Genomic DNA, 27,918 nt, shown 5'->3' on the forward strand with positions numbered 1-27,918 from the left:
ACCACTGTGCTTCTCCGACGATTCCTCTCTCGGATTCCGGTGAGTCATTCTTCCGGCAACACACCTCCTACTCCGAGCTTCTTGTTCTTCACAAATCATCAACGATGTCGCCTAAGAAAGCTCGGGTAAGTCATAATGCTTCTTCGTCATCATTTCATAATCCCCAATTGCTTGTGAATAATGTTGCTAAGGAACGCTATGAACAAGCAAAAATACATCGAGCTCCGATTCGAGAGCGTGGTTTCCAGCTTATGCAACACATTTTTATTATAAATCAAATGTCAAATAGAGGATGGGGAAAAATTTGAACCCAACCGCAAGCTGCGGTGGCACCAGTATGTTAAAGTAGGTGCACGTCGAGCCAAGTGTTGACCGAGTGTTCACAATGAAACTCTATTTATAAACCGTCTTTCCACTCTCCTAATCTTCTCATAGAAACCTTCCAAGGGTTATTTTTATTGGAATTTGGAGTTGGTATCTTCCAGAAATGCCGTACTGCCTCAAAGATAAATGGAGGAATATCAGCAAAGCAGATCCAAATTCCTTATGAAATTGATGTTGGAATGATGTCGCCATTTCTGGGTTTTATAGGTGTTTGGCATCTGTATGCAAACTCAAATGCAACGAAAGAAAAGTTGGTGCTGGTATAGAAGCTGTCATATTCAGCATTTCTCTTTTTTATAATGATTACTACTGACTTTTGCAGCGAAATATCTCTACATTATTAAATGATATTAATCTGAAACTCGATTCCGCCATAAGAAAAACCCTTTCAGCTTTCTGCCGAGGACGTCCCTTGTGTCTCTCATATCAACTTGAGATTTATTCGAGACAGATATCAGACAAGATTTGAAAAGGGGGCGAAATTTTTTGGATGGAGAGGAATAAAATCTTCGAAAGTCAAGAAGACTCATTGAACAGTGTTAGAACAATATTAAATTCAAAGTTTAATGATAAAATGAGAGGATTGTGATCCTTATCGGTCTCATATTTGCATAGGAACTAGGGTCTAATATTATTTTAATCTATTTTGAATATGGATATCACAGCATCTTATGTGAACCTGTAATTAATTTTATTAATCAATATAATATCATTTCTATTAATAAAAAAATATCCTACCTTTTTTTAAAAAGAATAATAAAGTTGAAGTTGGAAAACAAGTGTAACTCTACAAAATGGTACATACATTGGTCAAATATACAGTCTAAGCACCTGTTCCAGTGGCACACAGGCAATTCATAAACATGTCCAGCCACCTTCAACACAGCTATTTGCTGCAATGCACCCGTATCGTACCCTGACACGATCAACTAAAATTATCAACCATTTGTCGATGCTAGGCCCTCACCACGAGGCATTTTCTTTGATCCCACTGCAAAGACAGTTTCGTGAGTAGGCGACTACCTTGAGAAGACATAATCAATTTGTGGAATAGAATATGACTCGATTGGATATTATTATCAATAGAACACCAAGACATGTATCCTAACAAAAACATATAAATAATGATTGGCAGAGGCAACTTTTATCCTTGTCCGCTTGTTAAGCGCTAATGAGTCAGTCATTGGAATAGACGAGATTTTACGAAGCCCAAAGATAGATGCAAGGACAAAAAAATTACATTCTATCAGTAAGTCACTATACTAGCCCATGAGAAATGGATGGTGTTCCGACACAATGTATTGACTGCAAAGGATAAATGACCAGGTAATTATTACATGATGCTTCAAACCTAGTAAAGTATAATCTGCATCTAATGGTTTTTTTTAAAAAAAAAAAAACTGGATTAACAGCATTTCGGTAAAAACTCCATTTTCATGAGCATTGGGTGCCTATTACAAACATAGGCAGCTTTGAAAAAAAATATAAAGAAAGTCTTGCCTAAAATAATGATATGCACATCAAACCACATGGATATGACATGCAAACATAGGGAGAGATTGCTAACCATCTTCAACATCCTTCAACTGATAATAATGAGGAGCTATTTCAACGAGCCACTCTGGTTTTAGTTCAGTCACCTATATTAAAAATTCTTTCGTAAGTTCCATAATGACAAGCTGGCAGTGGTATACCCCGTTCAGATCTTACGTAGGAAGGGAAGTATCCAAAGATTCTTACCTGTCGCATATACTCCTTTGTTGTCAAAACTAGTTCGTGGTAGATGACCCATCTTGGTTGCACCTGCCAAGGACCACAAAGAATGCGATACAATCTTATATATTTTCCAATATTATCATATCTAAATGTAAATAAACTATTACTCATCACATTCATAAAATTATAAACAGAGAAAAGATAACTTCATAATTAACAAATAATAATGAAAAAATTATTTTTCCAAGGGGTGGGAGCATCTTATGTATAATTTAACATAAGGAATATCCGATCACTACGAAAATTTTGGGAGCAAGCTTATTGTTCACATTTTTATCTACAAACTACCATACACTTGATCTTCTTGTTGATCATATAAACCTTTTCATCCTGGAAAACTAAAAGAAAATAAAACCTGAATTATCTAAACAAAATAATGATAGTTAAAAGTAACATCAAACCATCAATAATGCCTAATTCATGCCACCTAACCCCTGTTTCCCTTTTTTATAATTTTCTTTTCCATTTTTCCATGTCCAAAATTTGATTTTCCTTCTCTTTTTTCTTTCATTTCTTCTCCCCTCTTCCAAACTGGAAATTATTTGTTTTTTTCTTCAATGACTTTCACCATCACAACACTACCACCTGGTCAAACCTTACCACGAAATTGCACTGCATCTTCAAGTTTAACCTACGAAACTCACATTTTCTAATATTCAGATATCTTAGTCAATAAAAGTTGCTGGCATTTCAGAAACTACTCAACGACGGGTTCTTTTATCCCTGTGCCAAATATATTCTCACAAAATTGGTGTATCTAGCTTAGAAAAATTCTAGTCAACATGAACTTGGATATTCAAACAAATAAGTAGTCTACCTGAGCTAAACCTGAGCTAGGGTGAATTTGAACAGTCTGCGGATGTTTCACAGTTCTATAGGATCCATTCTTCTGCAGCCTCGCTGAGTGGGGGAAGAATCCGGAAGTTATGGCTTTCTTTATAGAATCTAAATCATTGGGATTTGGGGTCAACTCAATCTCAACCCTTTCAAGCAGACCCTCCAGTTGATCCCGTATATCTCTAGCTCTCTTCATGCTCCTGACCTGAAATATATAAATTATAATCATTTAATGAGCCATAGTACTAATGAAACAAAACAATGAAAACGATAGCAGTCAGCTTTAAAATTCTTCTCTTGATGTGACATGTGAAAGATAAAGATAACTTAATTAGTCATCTAGCATATGTAATTCACAATTTCCATCTATTCATAGTAACGAATCATGTGTTCAGAGGCTACAACATTTGAACTAAACCCAACCAAGGTGTCATACCAGGGGGTTAGAAGTTAGAAACCTAGATATCTTCGAAAGGTTCCAAGTCAATAATCACAGTAAAAAAGTTCACAAACATCACTTGAGGAAATTGAGGAGATTAAATTGTATTCCTCTGAAAAGAAAGCACACTGTACAACCCTAATTTAAAGGTGGTAATACATCTACAAATAAGGAAATGATACGCTATCAAATCTCCCAAAAAATAGTAATACCAAAAAATTTACAAATTAAGAGATCTCTTGACCATTTTCTAAGATACCGTAGATGACTAGTTAGCTAATTAACAGCTACAAGATTATTTTCCAATATTCTACATCACTCAAGCAAATATGCTCCTGATTCATGAATTTTTCACTTCCATCGGTAATGGCCCATCATGTTGAGAAAGAAAAATTGGACCGTGATCAATTATTAGTCAATTTGCACTTGACTAAACCGGAAAAAGACATACAAGCAAGAGTTCTTAGGAAATCAGGAGTTATTTGATCATAAGTAAATTTGTCAAGCTACGGGTGATAGATAAGATTGAAACCCATCAACTTATGTCAGTAACCAAGTGTATCACATTACTGAGTGGTGAATGCTGAACAGCAACATCAGATCCCATAATCAGAACAGCTAACCAGAAATAACAGAACAACCAGACCATCTCTTTGAAGCAAGTAAATGGCCAAACAGAGATGGCATAATATTAAAAGGAAAAAATGGAATATCAAACCTACTTGAATATAATTTTCATAGCACCATTGAGTTGAATAATTGGTTTCCTTCCACGAACTATACACCTGAAAAAATGTCCACAAACATCACAAAATTAAACTTGCAGGCGCATAAACTTTGAAATGTACGATTTCACTGCATAGCCTATATATTCTCCTCTATGTATCAATTTCCATCCCCGCATTCCAATATAACACCAACCTCATAAAGAAATGGTATGTGGCAATTATAGCGATGATAAATAAGCATCACAAAAATATCCTCATCCTTAACTCAAAAAGAAAAATTTCTCCGAAGGCCAAACAATAAAGTAGTTCCTGTTGACAACTAAAAGCAATTCAAAATAACAAAACAATACGAAAAAGAATGAACCACCAAATCACTGAAGCAAGAGAAATAGAAAAAGAATCGTGCAACAAGTTATTAAATTGATAAAAAAGATAAACAAATCATCGAATAACGCAGATTATTAATGCACTTGATCAATAAGATATGCATTTATTATGTTCATGCATTCCTAACTCTGTCCACTAGTCGAAACTACGTAAAAATTGTGTTGTTCCTGATATTTTGTTTGAAGCAGTTCCCTATGAGAAGCGAATTAAACAAAAATTCATTTAAGTCAAAATTTGGCGGTTCGTAGATTGTTGTAACACAAATGTCAATTTCTTTATAGGGATGTCTTTTCACCCTCCCATGGACTTACTACTTGTTTAACAAGAAAACTTGGGAGAACAGAAAGCGAATACAAAACAAAAACCTTACTGTTACAACTCATACAACCACTCTACTGTTAATCAGACGACAGATTTGATAAGAGACTCGACAATTTGATACATATTTCAGCTTTTAGGCTGCCAAAGGCACACTTGAGAGCTAGAGGATTATGTACTTTGTTTTACTTGGTAGAATCAATTAATCAAACAAAACACCAGAGCAGAAAAAAGCACTTCAGAAACACAAGCCACTGACCTTGAGCAAGGCTATATGATCTCCGACATTTCCCATGTGAAAATTCAAGCGAGCATTGTCTGCGTGAACTTGCTTATCCTTGGGACGATAAAAGATAGAATTTCCAATGGATAGCATAGCAGCAATAGAGATGATTTCATCAGAACACTGGTATTTATCGGAAGCAACAATCATCTTTGACTGCATAGGATCTAGGGGGAACTCGGCCATCCTTCTACCCGCTTTTGTCAGCTCGCCATGCTTGTTAACTGCACTTAAAGCATAAAGCAACTCCAACGCCTTCAATAAGGCTTCAGATGGAGGAGGATCCATGAAGTCAAAATTCAGCAGATCATTGATGCCAAGGCTCTTTAGACTAAGGACCACGTTGGCTAAGTTGGTCCTTTGTATTTCGGGGATGGTATTATCGTCCAAATCGTTATAATAATTATAAGCAGTATACAATCGAAAGCATTTTCCTGGGCCTGTCCTTCCTGATCGACCTGCTCGCTGATTAGCTGATGCTTTTGATATAGGAGTGACCAGGAGTGATTCCATTCCAGTCCGGGGGTTATACGACTTCATCTTGCAAAATCCCGGATCGATTACATACTTGATCCCATCTATCGTCAATGATGTTTCAGCTATGTTCGTGGCTAGGACAACTTTTCGTGCCCCTTCAGGAGTGGGTTCAAATATCTTAGCTTGTAGCTCTGTTGGCAAGTTTGCGTAAATTGGGCATATCATGAGCTCCGCTATTTTTGATCCCAATCCTCTAGTCCTATGCTTAAGAATCTCTTCGGCCATTTCAATCTCCTCTTGCCCGGTAAGGAAAACTAGTATATCACCATCTCCTGGTGGTTGTGTCACATGGATTTGAAGAGCAGTGACTACTGCAGCATCCAAGTAATCAGCTTCAGGTGCCTTAGTATAGTGTATTTCAACAGGAAATCTTCTTCCAGGTATCTTAAAAATTGGCGCAGAGTCAAAATAATCACTGAACTTTTCAGCATCAAGAGTGGCGCTTGAAATGAGCAATTTGAGGTCAGGGCGAAACCGAGCAATGTCCTAATGCACCAAAAAAATATCGAGTAAGACAAAAAATGTGTCAAACAAGGATTGTGAGAAACATAGATCCTACTCGAAATTGCATTGGATTCATGCAACAATTAGCTGCTGTTGTTTCAAAAAAGAACTAGCGGACTAAAAGCGTAGTTTCTTGTAAACGATATTGAAAGCTCATTAATGCAAAAATAAAACGAATTCGGATATTTTTCAGCTCCTACTAAGGTTTGTTTAAAAATAGATACAATCCTAAATAATTCAAAATATACAGTCCTAAATAATTTTCTTGTGTTTTCAGATCATATACACATACACTACCACAAATGGATTTTATCGAGACTATTTTACATCTCAAAAAATCATTAAGAGAAGCAAAATATTACCTTAACTAAGCCAAAAAGGATGTCCGTCGAAAGTGTTCTTTCATGGGCTTCATCTACCATCACCACACTGGAAAATTTTGCAAAACTATTTAAAATGTGAACAGAAAACCATTAATGTTACTCCGAGTACAAAAAGCACCTGTAACTTTCAAGGTCGGGCTCTCCAAGAAATTCACGTAATAGCATTCCATCCGTCATGTATTTAACAATTGTCTTTTCAGAAGTACAGTCTTCAAAACGAATAGAATAACCAACCTGAAACACAAAACATGAGAACCACGTCATATCCATGAGTAAGCATGCAACCATAATTTTGTGCAAATATTTCATCAGCATATAAATATTGATATTGAAACACATCGAACAGGAATAAAACAAAGCAATCATGAGAATGCTTGTTTACACGTGACTCGATGACATGAACAAAAAAGCGAGTGATTTTAATTCAATTATCATAACAAGTGAAGTTCATGAACCATGAGTCTATATGCTATGGTTGCCATTCAACAACTTGCTGGCAACATAAAGTTTAAAGGTGCATCTGACAATCACCATGGCAACTCATAAATGAGCTGATGTGAGCAACCAACCAATAGTCATTACAAAAAAATACCTCATGCCCAAGTTTTACTCCCATTTCTTGAGAAACACGAGCAGCAACACTCATTGCCGCGACACGGCGTGGCTGGGTACATCCAATCTGTCCACGAGAAATGTCATCATAATTAGAAAATTGACATTCCACTTAACTTCAGTAATCATATGGTTTACCATTTTTAACATTATGTTAACAGGAAAATAATGAATAGGAGAGACATTCAGATCAACAGATTCCAGTGCCCCAAATAAGATCTTTGAGACAATGACAAGTTTATAAAAGTGCCAATCATTTCTTAATTCCATAATTCAATTTTTCCAACAAAAATTTAGGATCAAAAGGTTGGAGAGTTGATAGATTGCATCACAATTATGTAAATTTAAAAAAAAAATCTACAGAATTTTAGATTGATTTTAAAAACAACCACGAACACAGCAAGCAAAATCCTTGGAAATTAAGATATACACAGGGCAACAAAAAAGATTTGATCAAGCAGGCTTTAATATATAATTTCCAATGTATGTAAAACATATAATTGGATTAAGCATTTCTTACTTTTCCACGCTCGCTATATCCTGCCTCGTGTAGGTATTGAGGTATCTGCGTAGTCTTTCCTGAACCAGTTTCTCCAACAATGACAAGAACCTGCAAATTAATGAAATGTGAATATTTACTAAGCCTAGATTAAACAAGTGAAGTGGGCAACAGAAAATCTCCAACCTGGTGATCACGAATAGCCTGGAGCAACTCTTCCCTATAGGGATAAATTGGCAGAGTTTTTCTGTCATTCTGAAATTAAGGATCAAAAGAATAAGTCACAGGACTATACAGCCCACATTTTGACATCATCATACACTGAGTTCAATTTTTAACTATTACAGGGGAATACAGAGCATTTGTGACCCGAGAATCATGTCCTTTCAAGAACTATGTATGTAAGAACAGCCTTCTAACTAATGCAAACTTCTTATGCATCCCATAAAAGAGCTATATTTGTTGTTTGTAATTTGGTGAAAAGGCTCTTTGCTTGCTCTTGTATTACCTAAAGGGAAAGTCCGTAATCTCACACCAAGGTGGGAAACAAGTTCCACTAAAGGCTGCTCTTGTATTTCTTTAGAAATTTGTGATGTATTAATAGCAAAACATCAATAAGTGAATGTTATGAAAGTGGCCATGTTAAATATCTAGGGGTTCCATTAGGAGGCAATCCAATGAAAACTGAATTTTGGGAACCCGTAGTGTCTAACATGTCGAAGAAATTGGCGAGCTGGAAGAAAGCCTTTTTACCAAGGGGGGACGATTAACTTTGATTTCGACAGTGTTGAATGCTTTTCAAGTTCTAATGTATTTCATGTCTCTTTTTAGGAAACCAAAAGGTATAGCAAAGGTTATGAAAAGAGTATGAGGGATTTTTTACGGGATTAATTTGATGGATATTCACATTGTTATTTGGTCGTGTGGGAGCAGGTTTGTACACGGAAAGATAGAGGGGGCTGGGTATTGGGAACATTTGTTTAAGGTATAACTGCATAAGGCACTTCTGGGGAAATAATAGTGGAGAGGATATATCGAGCGGACGCAGATATGGAAGAAGGTTATTATGAGCAAAAATGAGATGCATGATAAGGGATGGGATGTGGGTTTAGCAAGGAGTGTTACATTTAGAAGCCCCTGAAAATTTATTTCTTGTACTTACCCAACTTTTCATCAACTGATGAGGGTAGTGGCTAAGGGGACAATATCATTAGATTTTGGGAGGAAAAGGGGTAGGGAGAGTCATCTTTTAAAGAATGTTACCAGTTTTATTTCAGATCTTTCTGCTTCATAACAAGCCTATTATTCGTTACATTCAAAAGGAAGGAAATCAGTTAAATTCTTCGTTGTCATGGGTTTTGCATTTCCGAATGGATTTGAGTGATGGAGAAGTGAGTGAGTTGAGTTCTTTGTTAGGGATTTCAGATATTCTCCTATTATTATAATATCTAGAAATTACCTATCCCGCAAAAAGTTCAAGTTTTCTCTTGGAATGTGGCTTTGGGGAAACTTCCCACTTGTGACTCGGTGCAAAGGTGGCTTGATTGTGTCTTATGCCGCAATGGTGTAGCTTATGTCGGAAGCAAGAGGAGAATCATGATCAACTATTGGTGCATTGTTCTTTTTCGAGTGGAATACGGATAAGAGTGCAGAGTGCTGCAAGAGTTGGGTTTTTAATGGACTTTTCCGAGTAAGGCACATGACCTCTTCATTAACCAGGCCTTTCCACGGGAGACGATTTACGAGCTTCTGGTATCTGGTAATTCATTACATGTTTTGGTCGATATGACTGGAAAAGAACAATAAAATATTCGTAGGTTTGTTGTAGTCCGTGGACGGCGTCCGCGAGAAGATCAAATTCAGAGTTGCGAATTGGACGATCAAGATGCCAGAGTTTAATCGCTTATTTATTTCAAACTTAGTTAGGGATTGAAAATTTGTAGGGTCGTGACGATAGTGTGGTAATGTCTTTTCGATCTTTCTTGTAACTCGTTTTGTGGATTACTCATCAGCTTCTATTGTAAACACTTCTATTATTATAATAAACTTTATTTTCCTATCAAATATAATATATATATATAGATATATATATATTCTCGTGGATTATGGCTCTAGGGAAATTGTCAACTTGCGATTAAGTTTCAAAAAGATTATCTGATTGTGCACTATGTCCCGAATTGGTCTGTCTTTTAGTCCAAGACTATGGAGGAATGGGTTTGGTGTGGGTTGCTCCAAGATCAGCATGTGAAATGTTTGTCTTGGATATTATCGTGATCTTGGTAAGAGAAGTACTTTTTGGCATGTGGATTTATTTGTTGTCTACCTACTGAAAATGCCTATATTATCATGACCAATAATATCTAATGAATATTATCATGACCAATAATTCAACTCGCCTTGCATGCCTTCCACATAATGAGTGATAAAAAATACACACCTGAAGTTTTTCAAAAGCAGATTTGGCAGCAGATGCTTCGACCAACTCAATGGAGTCTTGCTCAACCTGCAAACAAAGTGAAGTAATTACAAAGAAAAAATGCACTGACCTATGTCTAAGACATGTGATGTCAAAAACACATACATTCACACCATCCATAACTGCTGCTTGTATGAACTCTATTTGGTCTTCAAAGACAAAACTACAACCCAAAAAAAGGCACAATGAGCATCCATGCAACAACTTAACTTTTCAACTACACGCCACTCATATACAAGGTTAACAGAGTCGCAAACATACAAGCTATCTCAGTTTTTTTTTTTTTTTTTTTTTTTTGATAAGAAACTAATATATATTGATAAAATTTAGTTAAATATTACAACATTAAGTGGACAAGCCATCCACAAATCGTGGTAAATGAAAAAGATTACAGCCTCAACTTTCAAGAATCAACAGAGGATAAAACACCAATCCCTAACAAGATCTGATAACATTAAATGGCTAAAAGCCGGAATCGCAACTGTCCATCTTGCCACTCTGAAAAAAACAATGCAGTATCAACTTAATACAACTTACTCAAAATCCTCGTGCTTCTCCTTCCTATTCTTAGATCCAAATTTTAGAGTAGCTTTCCCTGAAATACCATACCAACTGAATTATTATCCTCGTGCGGAAGTGAACATAGATGAATTTGAAGATTTACCAATCTGATGCTCCTCCCACGCTTCTTGCTCAGCAAAGGGGTTCATCTTCTCCTCCGCAGTAGGATCTCTGGAAAATGAAAAGATGAAACAACTTTAATGGCACTTGAATATTATGTCCGTAATGTGTGTATGTGTGAGTGTAGTAGCCAGGGAAGAATCGTATTTGAAGTTCTGATAGACCTATATCGTTGCATGGCCACAGCAAACCTCTTCTCTTGATTTACACCACCTTCTATGTCATATGCATCGGGGATTCTATACTGCAGTTACAAAATATTAATCTAAGTAGTAACTTTGTCAATCAATAAATGAAACGGGCCTAAAAAAAAGATGAACAAGCACGTAAGCAATCAGAATTTTGTACAACAGCCTGGAAGATTATTTATGAAATTTCCTAGCTGCTCAGAGACATTTGAATATAAGTCAAGTCAACAGTAACCAGTAACGAACAAATAATCATAGGTTAGCTACTTCAAATAAGAAGTGAAAAAAGTTAACCACCTCATTCGTGTCATCAGATTCTTCTGTCCGATTTTTAACAAGCTCGTATATCTCTTTCTTATACCTGCAGAAACAAAAAATTTCTCATCGTCCAGGAATAGTTCCTCGCTCAGAAATAAAGTGCACAATTTAGTCGGCTAATTTTGAGAAAGAAAACAAGTTTAGACTAATTCAAAGCAAAGCATGCAGTATCATAAAGTTCTATGAGAACTAAATACTGCCATGACAGTAATAGTTCTGATACAAATTCAGTACATCAATGCAAAAACAAAATCATTTTGAACCAAAAATATTTATTCAGATTAAAATCTAAATTAGTAAATCATTGTGCCTAGTGGTTACAACTCAGGAGGGTGGAAAAGCACTTCCGACATCTTCATCAAGTTACTTCAGGGAACCCTCAGAGGAAGGATCAACCTATCCTTGATCATATGGAAAAGCCCCAGTAAGAGTACTTCGTTCACCAGTTAGATAGAAACAATGAGAGCCTCAGACATGGAGGACAGTGGTAGGAAAAGGATGGATAGGAGTTGGCATGAAGCACTTATCGTCACCAAAGGTAGGGTCAACATCTCGTGGGAGCAGATTCAGATTGTTCTTGGCGATTCTGTCAATAGGAGGGTTGATTTATTTCCGTTCCAAGCCAATAAAGCTGTATGGTGGCCTTCAAATCCGGCTTAATTCTCATATTATCTAAATCTGAAAAGAGGATTCTTCGATAGAGGGGTGTCTTTGGTATTTGAGGAGTGGCGGCCAGATTTTCAACTCGTCGGACACGGTTTATAACTGTTGCAACAGTTGGGTTAGGATCTTTGGATTACCTTGGAACTTATGGTCGCCTGACATTTTCAAAGTTATTGGGGATCATTGGGGGGGTTTGGAGGATATTAACGCTGATACATGATTCTTCAGAGATCTTGGGGAAGCTAAGATCAAGGTCAAAGGAACAGAAGGATGATTTATCCAAAGTAAAATGAAGATTCCATTGAAGGGGGTGACTACAGAGATTCGAATTTGAGTTGATTCTTTCGACTTACCTGCATATATATGAGAATTATGAACAGCAATCATATGCCCAAGTCGTGGTTAATGGTAAACGGGCTTTGGTAGGGTGGGGCAACTCAAATATTCACAGAAAACATGAGGGTAATGTAGACTCCACAAGATGAACGTACTTCGGGGTTATATCAGAGCAAGTGGCAACCACGGAAGATAGGAGGAAGGGCTTCGGATCGGACAATAGAGGGGAACGGATGAAAGATGTGCAGGGTCTTGCGTCTCCGAAGAAAATACAAGAACAGGCAGCAGAGAAGGGCGTGACGGCGGCTCCCCCATTGGGAGGAAAGGTGACTAAGATATTACAAAGAATTGTACCAAAAAAGCCACAGAATTCAGAAGCTCACCCATTCAATCCGTGACTACCAGAGACTGCCGAAGAGCAAGATAACAGATTGGGTGAAGCTGGATCAAAGACTCTACTGCCTTCTCATGGAAAAAACTATAGTAGAAGATTAAATATGAGCATCAACGAGGATACGGCAGTCCCTGAAGACGGCGGGTTACCAAATGCTGGCTCTTTGAATTGGGAGGACTTGAGTAAGTTGTTGGAGGATGGATTTTATTCCTCAGAGTCTGGTAGCCAGTTCTGTGGTCACTCGGAGTCTTCAGCTCATACCGATAAAGAAGAAGCGGATCTTGAGGGGATGTTCTCACCATCAGAGGGAATTCTGCTCAACACCGGGTCATCTCAACTTGAAAACGTGAAACTTTTAGTGGGAGAGGTACTATCCTGTTTCGATTCATCGATTCTTAATCACTCATTTAAACTTCATTTTATTCTACCTACATCTTTCTCTGTTCTGAAGTTGTCTAGTGGGTTCTTAGGAGGTGGACAAACAAGGGTAGATGACAAGTCAGGTTCCGAGAGAGAAATTTCCATAGGGGCTGAAGTGGAGATCAAATTAAGTGTCGAAAGAGAGATTTCGGATGTCAACTCAAAATATAAACGTTGGGAATGAGTCAAAAAATCAACTACTGTCTTAAGCAAAGAATTAAATAGGCTGAACTGCTGGATTAGTTACGAGAAAGGCTCGACTTACAAGGGTCCAAATGGGTTATCATGAAAATTTGCTCTTGAAACATTAGAGGTGGACGGGCAGCAAGAAGGAGGGAATTTGTGAAGACCCAAAATTTTTCATTACAAAGATACAAAATACCAAGTTGATTTCAGTTTTGCATTGAAAATGAACTATGTCATGGAGGAGAACAAAATTACATGCAGCCTTTGCTATGGAGAGCGAAGGCCTAAAGTCACATTAGTGACATTCAAGTCCATAAATCATGCAACCTTTGGCATGGAGGGAGAAGACCTAAAGTCACATTGATGATTAATGTCATAAACCATGCAACCTTTGGTATGGAGGAGGAAGACCTAAAATCACATCGGTGCCTATAAATAGTGGCAAAGCAATTAGTGAAATCACACAAAAACAACATAAAAAGTTCTCTTAAAAAATTGTAATTTTCGAGTACCAAAAATTCTGCCCAATTTCAGAAAGTTTTGCTCATTGTTTTACAAGTCCAAATCTGATCTCCACCGTTCAGAATAAACCTACACATGTTTGGAGCAACATATCCAAAATTCAGATCAATCCAACGGTTCAATTAGGCGCAAACATTTTTGCAAGGTGACTGGTTTTTCAGTGTCAAACTCTAACTGTTCATTCCAAGATTTTTGAAACAATCTTTCAGGTAAGCGGGTTTATATGTTTTAAAGATTATGTATGTTTTAAAATTCGATCGTCTACTGCATGATGTAAATAAGTGTGGATTTCGAAAATCACTAAGTTATTTCAAATCGTTTCATTCCGTTTGTTTGTTCGTTTATGCTTCTCCATTTCGATCTATGTTGATGTCATTCTGTTCGAACCAATTTGTCTCCGAATAATAAGTTATTTGTTTGAATCTGATAATGGTGTATCAGGAAAGCTTGTAAGAGAAAAGGCCCAGAAGGAGCCTGTCTATGGGAGAAGGCCCTAGAGGGAGCCCAAATGCGGGAAAAGGCCCCAGAGGACCCAATTTACAGGAGAAGGCCCAGAGGGAGCCCAAGATCAAGGATAGGCGATGATCATTATAATTTGTTTGCCTGATATGTTCTGTTCTGAAATGTTCTGATTCGAAGTTCTGATTTGCTCTAAATCTGATTTCTGTTCATCCAACTCTAAAGCTCTGATTTGTTCAATGATTAACTTACGTTCATCCAACTCTTATATATTGTGCTATGTAAAAGAAGAAGGTTTGAAAAGTATTATATATCAAATGTTTTCTGGTATTCGATCGACCCCACCTGCTGAGTGTTTCACAAAACACTCACCCCCCTTACGTCCCTCTCCAGATGAAAATGAAGAACAGGTAGAACAAAAAGAGCAGGAGCAGTTCTGGGCTGGTAAAGAATTAGAAGGAAGGAATTCAAGTTCTGGATGATCAAGCCCATTAGGGTTCCTTTGTCTTTCTTCGTAAAGTTTGTACTTTTCGCTCCAGCAACCTTTGTATTTTCCTTTCATGTAAAAAGAATGGAATTTTATGAAATAGACTAGTATTTGGCTATTTTCTATGAGGCTTATTGTTATTTGATTAACAATGCCGGATGTCACCGACGTCTCGGTCTCAGGCGTGACATTTAAGTGGGTATCAGAGCCGCCAGGTTCATAATCTGATAGGGAGTTTGATATCCAAATATTCTGATACATCGTACTCATCTTCGTTTGTTTAAATCCTCAAATTCAAGTTGTTTCCATAGTTGGATGGCTTATTCTTCCACATAGAATCTTGAAACTCAATTTTGTCACTGCTTTCAATATATGCGAAACTACCATTTTTTTCACTTGGGAAAAATCCAATGAAAGATTTTGTTCGACCCAATTATTTGTGAAGTATGAGAGAATAGAGAAAGGGAAATACTTCACTTGTATTATTCCTCTTAAAAATAATGGTTAGATATAATGAATTTATAGACTCCTAAGTTAACTAAAAACCTAAAACAAAGGGATAACTAGATACTGATAATTTTAATCCTAAATATTCAAATATAAAAGATAATGAACAAGATCTTATCAATCTAGATAAGCTGATGATAATCCTATCAAACTTGATAAAGATAATCCAATATTCTACACTCACCCTCAAGCTGGGTCATATAGGTTCATCATTCTTAGCTTGAAACACAAATCTTGAAAACTTGGTATATGGAGTGCTTTTGTTAGAATACCTGCCACTTGTAATTGAGCAGAGATATAATTCAACACAACTATCTTGTTTTCAATCTTTTCACTGATAAAATGACTTGGTATATGGAGTGCTTTTGTTAGAATACCTGCCACTTGTAATTGAGCAGAGATATAATTCAACACAACTATCTTGTTTTCAATCTTTTCACTGATAAAATGTCGATCTACTTCAATGTGCTTGGTTCGATCATGATGGACTGGATTCTTGGATATGCTGATGGCTGCTTTATTATCACACATAAGCTCCACGGGGTGATTTTCTTCTATCTTTAGTTCATACAGTAGTCTCTTAAGCCACATTCCTTCACAGATCCCATGTGCTAGCGATCGGAATTCAGCTTCTGCACTACTCCGAGCAACTACTGTTTGTTTCTTACTTCGCCATGTCACCAAAGTCCACCATACATATGAACAATATCCAGACGTGGACCGTCTATCTGTGAGTGATCCTGCCCAATCGGCATCGCTATAGACTTTGATTGTTCTGTTGGAAGTTTTTCTAAACAGTAGTCCTTGTCCAGGAGTCCCCTTTAGGTATCTTAGTACTTGGTAGGCTGCATTCATTTGTTCTTCCCTCGGGTCATTCATGAACTGGCTAATGACACTAACAGCAAAGCAGATATCTGGTCGTGTATGTGATAGGTATATTAGTTTCCCAACTAGCCTTTGATATCTTCCTTTGTCCACTGGGCAACTATCTTTTTCAGTTCCTATTTTTATGTTTGGATCCATGGGTGTATCAACCGGTTTGCAACCTATCATGCCAGTTTCTTTCAGAAGGTCAAGAGCATATTTTCTTTGAGAGATTGAGATACCGGTAGATGATCTTGCTACTTTCATTCCAAGAAAGTATCTAAGTTGCCCGAGATCTTTCATTTCAAATTCTTTCGAAAGATGTAGTTTCACGCGGGTCATTTCTTCTTCGTGATTCCCTGTGAGGACAATGTCGTCAACATATACAATGAGTATTGTAATCTTGCCTCCCTCCAAATGTTTAACAAATAGCGTGCGGTCAGCTTGACATTGGGTGTAGCCATCCCCCTTTACAACATTGGTAAACCTGGAAAAAGCCATGCCCTAGGTGATTGTTTGAGGCCATACAATGACTTCTGTAATTTGCATACCTTATTCTTTGTAGCCGCTGATGCAAACCCAGGAGGAAAGTCCAGATTTGGCCCTTTGCCCAGATGTGTAAATGATAATGAAGTGTATGAGACAATACTTACTTCTTTACATTTAACATAGAATAATCTAGTTTCTCTCCCTTTCTCCCTGAAATATGTAATGTTGCTTCCTCTCTCTTAAAAAATCCTCGTTGATTCTTTAACTCGTAATTTTGTCATGCCCCTTGGTGGTTCCCTCTTTCAATTTCATGCATGGAACTTCAGAAGTCAAAATTGTCAAAATCACATAGAAATTGCTTCATTTGAACTTCAAAATCATAAAAGCCAGTAGTGGAACATCATTAGCGGTATGAGAAATGGCTCAATCGCTCCCCTCTGGCGGAAATGGTTAAAAAATGCCGAAGGTTTTTGTTTTAAGAAAGAACAGCTATAACTCACTTTTTAACAGGCATGCCTGGAGCGACATACTGCAGACAAACCCCAGGTGTGCACCTTATTGAATCACAGCACCTGGGTTAGCCTCTAGGCACTTGGGCAGCACAGGCTATACCTGGGCTTTAAGCAAGTGTTGGGCTTTCCTATTATAACAATAACTAAATGTAAAGTTATGTAATTCAGAAAAATTTGTTAATAACAATATGTTTGTGTACATCTTACCACTTCATTCTGCATTTGAAATTGAAAATGCAATTACTATACAACAAAGTTATATTTACACCTTTCCATCTCTCTTGCTTAGACAACCAGATTATCACAAGAAAGCAATCTTCATAAAACTAAAATGAAAAACAAAATCACTTGCATCATAGCATATAAAGTAAAAACTGGCAAAATTGGATAGATTTGAAAATATTAGAGTTTTTTTACAAGAAGAAGATAAAGATATACATACCTTAGCTCACGTTTTTCGGCCTCAGTCAGCTTGACTCCCTCAAATAAATATTGTTCGTCCTCAATATCATCTCTGGATTATCCATATAAGAAATATAAGTTATAATGCAAAAGTAAGTTAAGTAACTAAGTAGCAAACATATATAACAAATGTCAATTTAAAGGAAACTATTTTTTAATGTGTGTTCCATTACCTGAGTTCCTCTAATTTCTTTTGCTCTCGTTTTTTCAAATACTCTTGTCTGGACACTTTCCTGTTGCGAAGAAGAAAAATATGAATAAAAGTGGTATCAAAAGGCACAAGAAATAAGATTGATATTGAATAGAGATAAAGCCTCATGTCGGTAGATTCAAGATCATGCCAACAATGAAAGAAAAAGAAATACCAGGTTGCAATTAACAAATAAAAATTCAGAGGATTGAATGTTTAGGACTGGCTAATCAAATGAGGATCTTATGGATCAAGCCTAACTGATTCTTCATATTCTGGCAGGCCCTTCTTATTGGGTGTCTCTTAACTTTTTGGACTTGATTACTATACATGGAAACTGTTATATTATTTGAAAATCCCAAAAAACCAAATCAGAGCTTTCACTTTCGGGACAAGTAGGTATAACTACAAACAACTTTCTATCTTACGCCATTACAAACAAAAGATGCAAATTTAATTTTCTAACAAAAAGGAAATTCACGTAGTGCATCTACTGACCAATAGCGCTTCGATAGGGGCTTGAAGGCGAGAGGATGAGCAACCAAGGTTTACCACACCTAGAGCTCCCTTACAAAAAGGGGAAAGTATGATCGTAAAGTTAGAGGATATATTCAGTGGAGCTACTAGTCCTTGTTCATCTCCTCAACAAAGTTACCAGAGTGTTGCTACTTCTTACATACATGCTTGTTGCTCAAATGAAAACAAGGCCTTTAACTCACATAATATAGCAAACAAAACTGACATTAATAGAACCAGGTGGTAAAGAATCAACTACCCAGACACACATGATTCGGAAATAGAAATTTAGAAACTTATGTGACAAACCTCAATGTCCCAATGCCATCATCCTCCAACGCCTTAGATCTCCGAATTGCCTCTTCTGAAATATAAACACAAAAAATGCAGTAAACCCACAGTACATGAGTATTGAAAGCAACAAAAGTAAGCAAATGACCAAATTTGCCTCTTATTGCCACTAAACATTCCTTCCAAATATGAATTTGACGATACTATCTAATATCTAAGCCATATAAAAAGGAAACAGGTTGGGTTTATTCTTTTGGTACAGAAGCCAGTTTTCATTTTCTGCAAGAAAGTAGAGCGACATACAAATGCCGACTTGTCACTTTAATCCACTACTATCATCAACACCTCTCATTCATGTTACAATCACTAACAACCATACCATTGTCATTTCCTTCCCACTCTTATCACATTTTTAATGTGCATGGACACGCATAAGACATTGTCTACAAGATATATAATTTCTAACTCCATCTAACCAACCTCAACACCAACAACTGACGCAATAAAAAATTCAGAAATAGCTGGTCCAGTGGTCCCCATAGCTTATGGTTCATCATCCAAACTGCTTGAATCAATACCAAACATAGGTAATCCATAGATTTAAATTACTGACGTTCTAGACATAGGCAATATCTGTTATATCTTTCAAGATTTGTTGCAATATAAACTAGCTGCATGAGAAAGTTGATAACTAGCCACCACAGAAACAACAAGGATAAAGCACCTGTGGAGAAGGTTCTAATATCAAGAATGACACAAAAAATTCTAAACCATGTCCTATTATTTTACCAAGAGCTGTGGTCTGATTGCTTCATTTCACTCTTAAAGCACAGAGTAAAGCAACATATCAAAATCAGAATTAATGAGCGTGAGCACAAAGAATAAGTTTATCGAAGATTCAATTCGAAAAAGTTTTTAGTCTTGAGTCTTGACAAGGTAATACAAGGAGCTTTCTTAAGTGCAGAAAATTCAGAGTAAGACATTCGATTAAAACGAAATAAATTTTGCACAATGCATATATAAGAAGAACTAATGAAAAAGTACAGTTGTAAGCAAATGATAAATATGACAAGAAAAAATCTGCTAAATAAAAATCAAAATGATTACCTTCCCCTTTCTTCGTAAGCTTTTGATCAGTCAACTGTACAAAGAAAAGTGCAAAAATTAGAATATAAACAGTAAAAATGAATTGAAGTTAAACCCGGACACTGAGTGTTTGTGCACTATCAACTCCTTCGAGCTTTTTACATTTTTTTACCTAGTGAGAATAATATTGCAGTTAATATTTTTCTTCATCACGTCTCCCACTATACCCTATTATTTCATATTCTACCTTTTCTCTCTTCCTCTTTGTCTGTTTCTTTTTTTGTGTCTTCTCCTTTCTTTTGCCTAGTTTTCTTTCCTTTCTGTCTTCTTTTCCTAAAATTTCCCCTAAAAGGATTTATGTTTCACCTTATGAAACAGGATTTGATATTCTTGACATCTATCAATATTCTATCTGACATCTATTTCTCTTTGATATCCATCACATCTATTTCTCTTCCCTCGATTCTCCCTTACCACCACAGCATAAGCAGTTATAACTCTACAGCCGCTGACGCTACACCTTCACAGCCACAGCAGATGCGAAAGAAACAGAAAATACGAACAAATCTACTGTTGTCATTAATTCTCTAAATCCCTCGAGTCAACACCTTGTGATAAACAATATTTCACACCCGATAGATGATAAATCAAATCAAAAGAGTGGATGGTGTGTGGTCAAGGGAATAATGCTTGAGCCGAGAATATTGAAACCAAACATAGCATGATGTTAGATTACCGAGTCATCACATAGTGGACTATGTGGATGAGAAGACATGTAAGTGAAAATCCAGCCAGTTGAAAATTCGAAATTCCAGCATAATAATGATATCTATCATGAGATATGTAAGACAAAATTTAGAGTTAAGCCAATTTAATTGTGTACCTTCCTAGTCCCTGCTGCGTCGCGTTCCTTGATATGCTGCTCTAGCTCTTCCCTTTCCCTTTGATCGCGCAGTCTTTGTTCTTCTGACTACAGTTAACAAAAGTAGAAGTTTATTTCCGCACACAACAGCCGTATACCCCAATTAAAAAAATTAAAGAAAAAGAGAAAACAAAAACAAGTAAATGTTTTGCTATACAATAACTATAAGAATAAAAGATGAGCCAGAAGTGGGATAGAAATCATAAACAAGATCTTTAAAATGTCAAATGGAAGGATTCTTTCAAGGTTCAAGTGTTGTACCTCTCTAAAAGTACATTTAACTATTCAATTACCAGCTGAACAATACCATCAACTATAAAACCCTTATCAAAACAGAAGTGGCAGACTAGTGTGATTGACTTATGATGCATTACATAGATTCTATTTATCAATGTCCATAAGAATTAGGTGGCTAGTGTCCAATTCTTGACAAGGTTAGAATTCTAATAGACAAAGCCCTTGGAAAATACTCTCTTGTTACTTGACTAAGTAAGTACTCTAATAATAATCTTTTGTGGGGGCTCTCTAAACAGTCATTCCATTTGCACTTTGAGCTGTCTGTAAATCCTTAAATTTGGAAATCGAAGGATTGGCAGTCAAATGCAAGCTCAAATGTCAAGCCTGTACCCAAGTCTGCATCAGTTACTGATTATCTATTAAAAAGGGACCAAGAAAAAGCCATCTATTAATCATAATAACTCGTCAATATAGACAATTACCTCAGAATCATCATCTTCATCATGGGAAGTTCGTTTTTGTACTTTTCTTTCTTGGATCCCTTTTCTGACAACCTGCAAAATCATTTAAAAGTTGAAAAATAAAGAATCTTGTCAAAAAAAGGAACTGATACAGTGTCTTACCATAGGAAAGGAAAGGAAAATTTATCAATAAGAGTATAAATATTATGCCTCATCATCTGTATCGTCTAGAAGCTCACTCCTTTTTCTGAACTTTTTTCTTCTTGTATCCTCTTTCTTGGGAAGGGAAGCCACAGGGACCATATCCTCCTCCTCATCATCAGCCTCCAACAGTTTATAGGTCTTTTGTTTCCGTGCAAGCACTGCAGCCTCCACTTCTCTTTGTTGATATAGCTAACACAAAACCAAGAATAAGTATATTTACTAAACATGTGATTCAACAGTAATTTATATCTCTGTTAGGACACAATAAATGAAATAAGCACCCACATTTGGTCCTGAAGTCTTACGCTCAACTCTGGCAAAAATTTCTTTAGCAAACAAGGATATCTCTGAAGAGGATGACAATCCCAAATCTGCCAGTTGATTTACTATCTCAGAGGGTGATGAAGCTTTCTTAGCTGCATTCAAATGGCAGAATTAACCATTCTTACACACTAAATTAATAAGATCCGATAGCCATATGTTGAAATTAAGGCACTAGAAGTACAAATCACCACATGTGTTAAAAACAGGAAAGCAATTATGCATAACGGTATAAATTGTATCTTAAGAAATGATGAGCGATAACTGCAAACTTACACAGTGTTATCACATACTGAACAACAGTGGGCTGAGAATACCCCAAAAGAGAAATCAATTTGTCGGACACCCATGTCCTCAAATCATCCATTTCCCCTACATAAATATAAGGAGAAAGATCATATAGACCAATTTCATACATCGGATATGCCAAACTATTATAAATTTGCATGTATCATGTCAGTACTTCCAGGTTTACATCTACAGAAAGCAATTAAACTTCTAATTTTAACTCTTCTATCATGTTAGTTGAATCCACGCAAAACACTAGGAGCCCGATAGTTATAAAAGGCGAGCGCCTTCCTGCGCCTAGGCGACAGGCGCAGCCAGGCGCACCTTTTGCGCCTGGGTTATTAATCAAGCGCACGCCTGGGTCTGCTGAAAGGCGCGCCCTTGTGCACCTGTACCAATAAAGCCATTTATGGTACGATTCTATACATATAATTAAAGCCCAGTAAGTTTTAAGCCCAATAACAAATAGAATCCCTATTTTATTTTTTTTAAAAAGCCATGTATGCGTGCGTTTTTCTCCCTAGCGACCTCTCAATTTCTCTTTGTGTATGCGATTTTGCGTGCAGCGGCCTTCTCTAGTCTCTACGTCTCCACTCTCAAGCTTTTTCTGGTTCCGTCATCTGTGCGTCTCTCTCTGTGGCCTGTGCTAATGTGCTTCATAAACCTGTGTTAGACTGCTAGTGTGCTTCACCAAAAACTGTGAGTATGTGAGACGTGATTCCCAGTAATATACTTATTTACATAAATTTTATGGAAAAAGTTGGACGTAGAATATATGAAAGCATGTTACAGAAAATTTTTGTAGTAGTTCATATGATGATTGGAGCGGATCAGGCTATCATAGCCTTATTCAAATCCTTCCCAGTAAATGAACCCCACACCTGATCGCTGCCGGTTGTGAGTAGATAAGCCAATACTCTAAAGTCTAAACCTTCTTTTTCATGTTTGTTGTCCAATTGAATTTACTAAAGTAATCTGTAATATCATTTGGAGTTGGTTTGTATTTTATTTTTTAATACATTATTATCAGAATTATGAATGAAGTAGAATTATTTGATTTTTAATTAAATGTTTTTCCAACTTTTGATCTATCTTGTATAATCTCGTAACCTGTTGATGATTAGATTATTTAATATATTGTAGTTCAGCAATATATTTATATTTTTAATTTTGTATTTCAGCAATTTATTGCAGAATTCTAGAAATGTCAAATTCTGAATCACAAGCGCTTCGAAAAGATCCAACATGGAATTATGCAACATTAGAAGACCCAAAAAATATCAATAAAGTGAAGTGCAATTTTTGTGGGAAAACAACTAATGGTGAGATTTATCGGCATAAACAACATCTTGTTGGAGACAATAGGAATACGAAAATTTGCTCAAAATGTCCAGAGCACGTGAAAGAAGAAATCAGCTCTTATATTTTAAAAAAGAAAAAATTGAAAAATCAAATGGATGCAATCCCTCACTTTGATGAAGTTGCAGAACAACAAGAATATTTGGAAGTTGAAGAAGATATACATGCAAATGGGAAACGGCCTAAATCAGTTTCATTTGGTCAGCGTTCTAATCTTACACCTGATTTTCCTGGGAAAAAATTAAACAATCTAATCCAATAGATTTATACTTCCGACAAGATGTTGATGAGACTGTATCTCAAGGAAAGAAAAAAGATGCAAAGACAGCGAAGTTGTATGATGAAAATAAGAAGAAACTGGGGAGAATGCAGTGCAAAAGTTCGCTAGATGGTTGTATGATGCAGGTATTCCTTTTCACGCCGTGAATTACTGATAGTTTTAAACTATTTATTGAAGCTGTTAGACAATTTGGTTGTGGAATGAAGCCCCCTACTTATCATGAAGTTAGAGTTACATGCTTAAGAAGGAGTTGGAACATACAAAATTGATATTGAAAGAATAAATGGATGAAAATGTTAAATATGAATGCACTTTGATGGCAGATGTGTGGACTGATAGAAAAAATAGGACATTGATTAATTTTTTGGTAAATGGTCCTAGAGGGACTGTGTTTATAGAATAAGTGGATGGGTCGAGCTATTCTCACATGGGTGCGAAATTATTTGATTTGTTCGACAAATATGTGCAACAAACTGGGGCAAAGAATGTGGTTCAAATTGTTATTGATAGTGCGAGCGCAAATGTTTTAGCTGGTATATTAGTTATATCACTTTATGTAAAATTATTATATTATTTAAATTAAAGTTCTAACTTCTAATGTGTAATTTGTATATTGTATTTAAATATTAATGAACATGACGTCATTTGGAAGCACAATATCCTCACTTATATTGGTCTCCATGAGCTGCTCATTGTTTAGATTTGATGCTTGAAGATTTCGTTAAGCTTTCTCACTTGAAGAAGGTATATGAAAGGGCAATGATGGTTAATGATATATATAACAGGCCCCAAGTTTTAAACATGATGAGAGAATTCACAAGATAGAAAGATATGGTTAGAGCAGGAAAAACTCGTTTTGCAACTGCTTTTTTGACTTAGCGGTTTCAAAATCACAAGACGAGTTTGAGAAAAATGTTTACATCTGAGAAATGGACCACTAGTAGATTTGCAAAGAAGGCACCAGGTAAACTGGCAACAGAGATTATACTAATGCCTTTATTTTGAAATTCGGTCGTTTATGCTGTTAAAGTGGGTGGTCCTGTTGTGAAAGTTCTTCGATTGGTTGATGGGGAAAAAAACCTCCAATGGACGATATTTATGAGGCAACGGATCGAGCTAAAGAAGCTATGTTGGCTCATTTGATCACAAAGAGGATAAATATAAAGATATTTTTGCTATAATTGATCATAGGTGGACGATACAACTCCATCGACCTTTACATGCTACTGGGCATTTCTTGAACCCGGAGTTCTTCTATTCGGTTCTAATATAGAAAATGATAAGGAAGTAGTAACGGGTTTGTATAATTGTATAGCTAAGATGTGTGAAATTGATGAGCTATAGGATAAGATCATGGACCAATTGCCAATGTACAAAAGGGCCGAAGGACTTTTTGGGATGCCCATGACAGTCAGACAAAGAAACAAAAAATCACCACGTAATCAATATTTTATTTTTATTATATGATAATTGATATGTAGTTTTAATGTTCAATTTTTTATTTTGTTTCAAAATAACCAGCGGAATGGTGGTTGGCTTATGGGTCTCCGACACCCGAATTACAAGTGTTCGCGGTGAAAGTTCTAAGCCTCAATTGTAGCTCATCTGCTTGTGAACGAAATTGAAGTGTGTTTGAACATGTGAGTACTATGTATTAGTATTTAATGAAATATTAAATAAATTTATTATTTTAAAGCTAAAATTAATTTGTATAAAATATGTGCAGCTTCATTCCAAAAGAAGAAACAGAATGGAGCAAAAAAATTGAATGATTTGGTTTATATCAAGTATAATAGGGCTTTGAGGCGCCGATATGATATGCGTGATACGATTGACCTATTTCTTTGGCCGATATAGATGATAGTAATGAATGGTTGATGGGGGAATTAAATTATAATAGTGGTGACGAAAATGATCTCGTGTTTGATGATGATAGTTTGACTTGGGGTGAAGTTGGACGAGCTTCTGGGGTTGATGAAGATGCCTATAATTTTATATCTCGAGGTCCATCCTCTACAAAAGAAGCAGCGGCTAGTACGAGTACATTAAATACGTATAAAAGAAGATCCACTATCCATCGTTATAACAATGAAGAGGATGAAGAAATTGATTTTGGTGAAAACGATGAGGAATCAGAAGGATATAAATATGGAGCTTCAGCTTTTGGAGATGATGATTATGATACAGTTGGGGAGGATGAAGATGGATTTAATGATTTAGATTTTCGAAGTTTTTTACAATATACTATGATGCACTTACGACTTAACAATGAATTTTAGATGATTAGAGTTTGTTTTTTGTTATGATTTATGCTACATTATCTGTTAATTGATTTTTATTTATATAATTTGTTATTTTTGTGAAAACTATTTAATTTAAATAGTATAAAATAATTTATACATGTTGAATTTTAAAATTTGTGTCAAATGCGCTTTACTTCGATAAAGCGTGCGCTTCGCCTCGCACCTCAGGCTTCAAGGCACCCTAGCGCTTTAGTGCGCCTTGCGCCGCACTATGGGAGCCCCAAGATTCCAGACCTCGATAAAATATTGATAAAGCTCTAATGACATCTTTACAAAGCTATTAACCACATCCAAACATTCAACTAAGTAAAACACAACATGAATGATGGAGATTCAATGATTTTGAAGCTGAAATTCAAGGAAACTTCCGAGATTAGGGTGATTCATGCTGAAATAATGCTAGACATATTGAAATTTGAATTGCGATCTCATCATCTTAACACTTTCAGTAAGGATGGTCGAAAAATGAAAATGAACCAACTAACACCAGCAGCTACCAAGCCAAGGCCCTCCAAACAACATTAAATAAGCACCAAAACAAATAATCAAACCGTAGAACTATGATGTCATCAAGTTGGATTCGAGAAACCGCTGCAATTTCATAACAGCAATCATGTCTTAAATAATGTACAATTAAATAATGGTTTTCTAAGCTTCCTTGGATTACAGCATAATAATAATTTTTATTTTGATGATTCGATCAACAGGTATTATACTATTATTTACTTGCGAAATAACTTGAAAAACAAAAGCATAATAAAAACAATTAAATTGATCGGATACTATGATAAACTCCTAACAGTGAAACCACAATCATAGGATCTCAGATTTTTTAAGTTATGATTGTGGTTTCACTGTTAGGAGTTTATCATAGTAAGGGCACCATACCAACTACCATACAAGTTCCAAAAAGTTCGAACAAATCCAAAAAGAAATAAGGTTATGGGCTCTATTCTAATTACTGCGGATTAAATTCAGGAAACCCAAGGAAAAAAAAACGCTTTCAAATATGTATCAATAATCATACACCAAAAAAGAGTTCTACTAATAACTTCATCTACTCAATAAAGATACAGCTACCCTATCTACAAGTGGGTGCTACAAAGAACAGAAACAACACTTCCACGGTTCGATAAAAAGAATAAAAAACTTCAAAGACCACATCATACAGAAATGTGCTATGGATGAGATGCATCAAAAAGATGATCTAGTTTAGAAATCGTTTTTTATTCCAGGCGTTCATTAACATGAATTCCAAAAGACAAATAAATCGTTTTTCCCCAATTTCGAATATGAAGAAACCAAACAAAAAAACAAAGAAATCGAAAACCTGGATTCGTGGAAAAGGTGTCATTGGGATTAAGATCTCGACATTAAAACAAAAACCTTACCTTCAGACGAAAATGAAGAAAATTTGCCTTCCTCTATCGACACAGATACAGGGTTTAGCTATGTACTAACTCGGGGAAACGAGGAAAAAGGGAGTGGCGTAATTGTTTATTGTTTAATCAATAAAAGGGAGTCCAGACTAATTTAATTTTTTATCCTTTATTTAAAATTTAATTTTCCTGATTGGTGGTGGGTCGAGGCTCATCACCCACCAATTTTTTACTATAATTACAAAACAATTTTAAATTTTTATAATTATTATTTTTTTTTTTCAAATTTTCTTCTCTACGAAACTTAAAAGCGATATCAATTATAAATTAAATTTGATAACATTTTTGATAATGTTATAACATTGTGATTTTTATGAATATTTTTAATAACTTACTTAAATTATAATATATATCTCATATTAAAATATTT

The 27,918-nt window shown here is 36.0% G+C and overlaps 1 protein-coding gene across 2 annotated transcripts; it reads right to left on the reverse strand.

Annotated features, from left to right (window-relative positions):
- Nucleotides 1–1,082: 1,082 nt before the first annotated feature.
- LOC140822975 (pre-mRNA-splicing factor ATP-dependent RNA helicase DEAH1-like) lies at nt 1,083–27,580 on the reverse strand. Of its 2 annotated transcripts, XM_073184023.1 has the most exons (27): nt 27,501–27,580; nt 22,156–22,251; nt 21,844–21,974; nt 21,565–21,747; nt 21,376–21,447; nt 20,618–20,704; nt 19,756–19,789; nt 18,667–18,721; nt 17,825–17,884; nt 17,632–17,703; nt 11,330–11,393; nt 11,009–11,088; nt 10,828–10,895; nt 10,701–10,758; nt 10,269–10,326; nt 10,125–10,190; nt 7,874–7,942; nt 7,709–7,798; nt 7,169–7,255; nt 6,695–6,810; nt 6,556–6,622; nt 5,129–6,175; nt 4,159–4,221; nt 2,978–3,202; nt 2,125–2,187; nt 1,952–2,024; nt 1,083–1,375 (listed from the first exon to the last, which is right to left on the reverse strand). In XM_073184023.1, exons 2-27 carry the CDS (start codon nt 22,244–22,246, stop codon nt 1,323–1,325), a joined length of 3,132 nt encoding a protein of 1,043 aa, XP_073040124.1. In that variant the 5' UTR covers nt 22,247–22,251; nt 27,501–27,580; the 3' UTR covers nt 1,083–1,322. The 2 variants fall into 2 exon arrangements, with proteins under 2 accessions (XP_073040124.1, XP_073040125.1); XM_073184024.1 differs by lacking the exons at nt 21,844–21,974; nt 22,156–22,251; nt 27,501–27,580 and having other exon boundaries at nt 21,517–21,718.
- Between the last annotated feature and the right edge of the window lie 338 nt (nt 27,581–27,918).

Source organism: Primulina eburnea, chromosome 2 (assembly GCF_022965805.1).
Source record: "Primulina eburnea isolate SZY01 chromosome 2, ASM2296580v1, whole genome shotgun sequence".
In the NCBI taxonomy this organism is placed as follows: domain Eukaryota; kingdom Viridiplantae; phylum Streptophyta; class Magnoliopsida; order Lamiales; family Gesneriaceae; genus Primulina; species Primulina eburnea.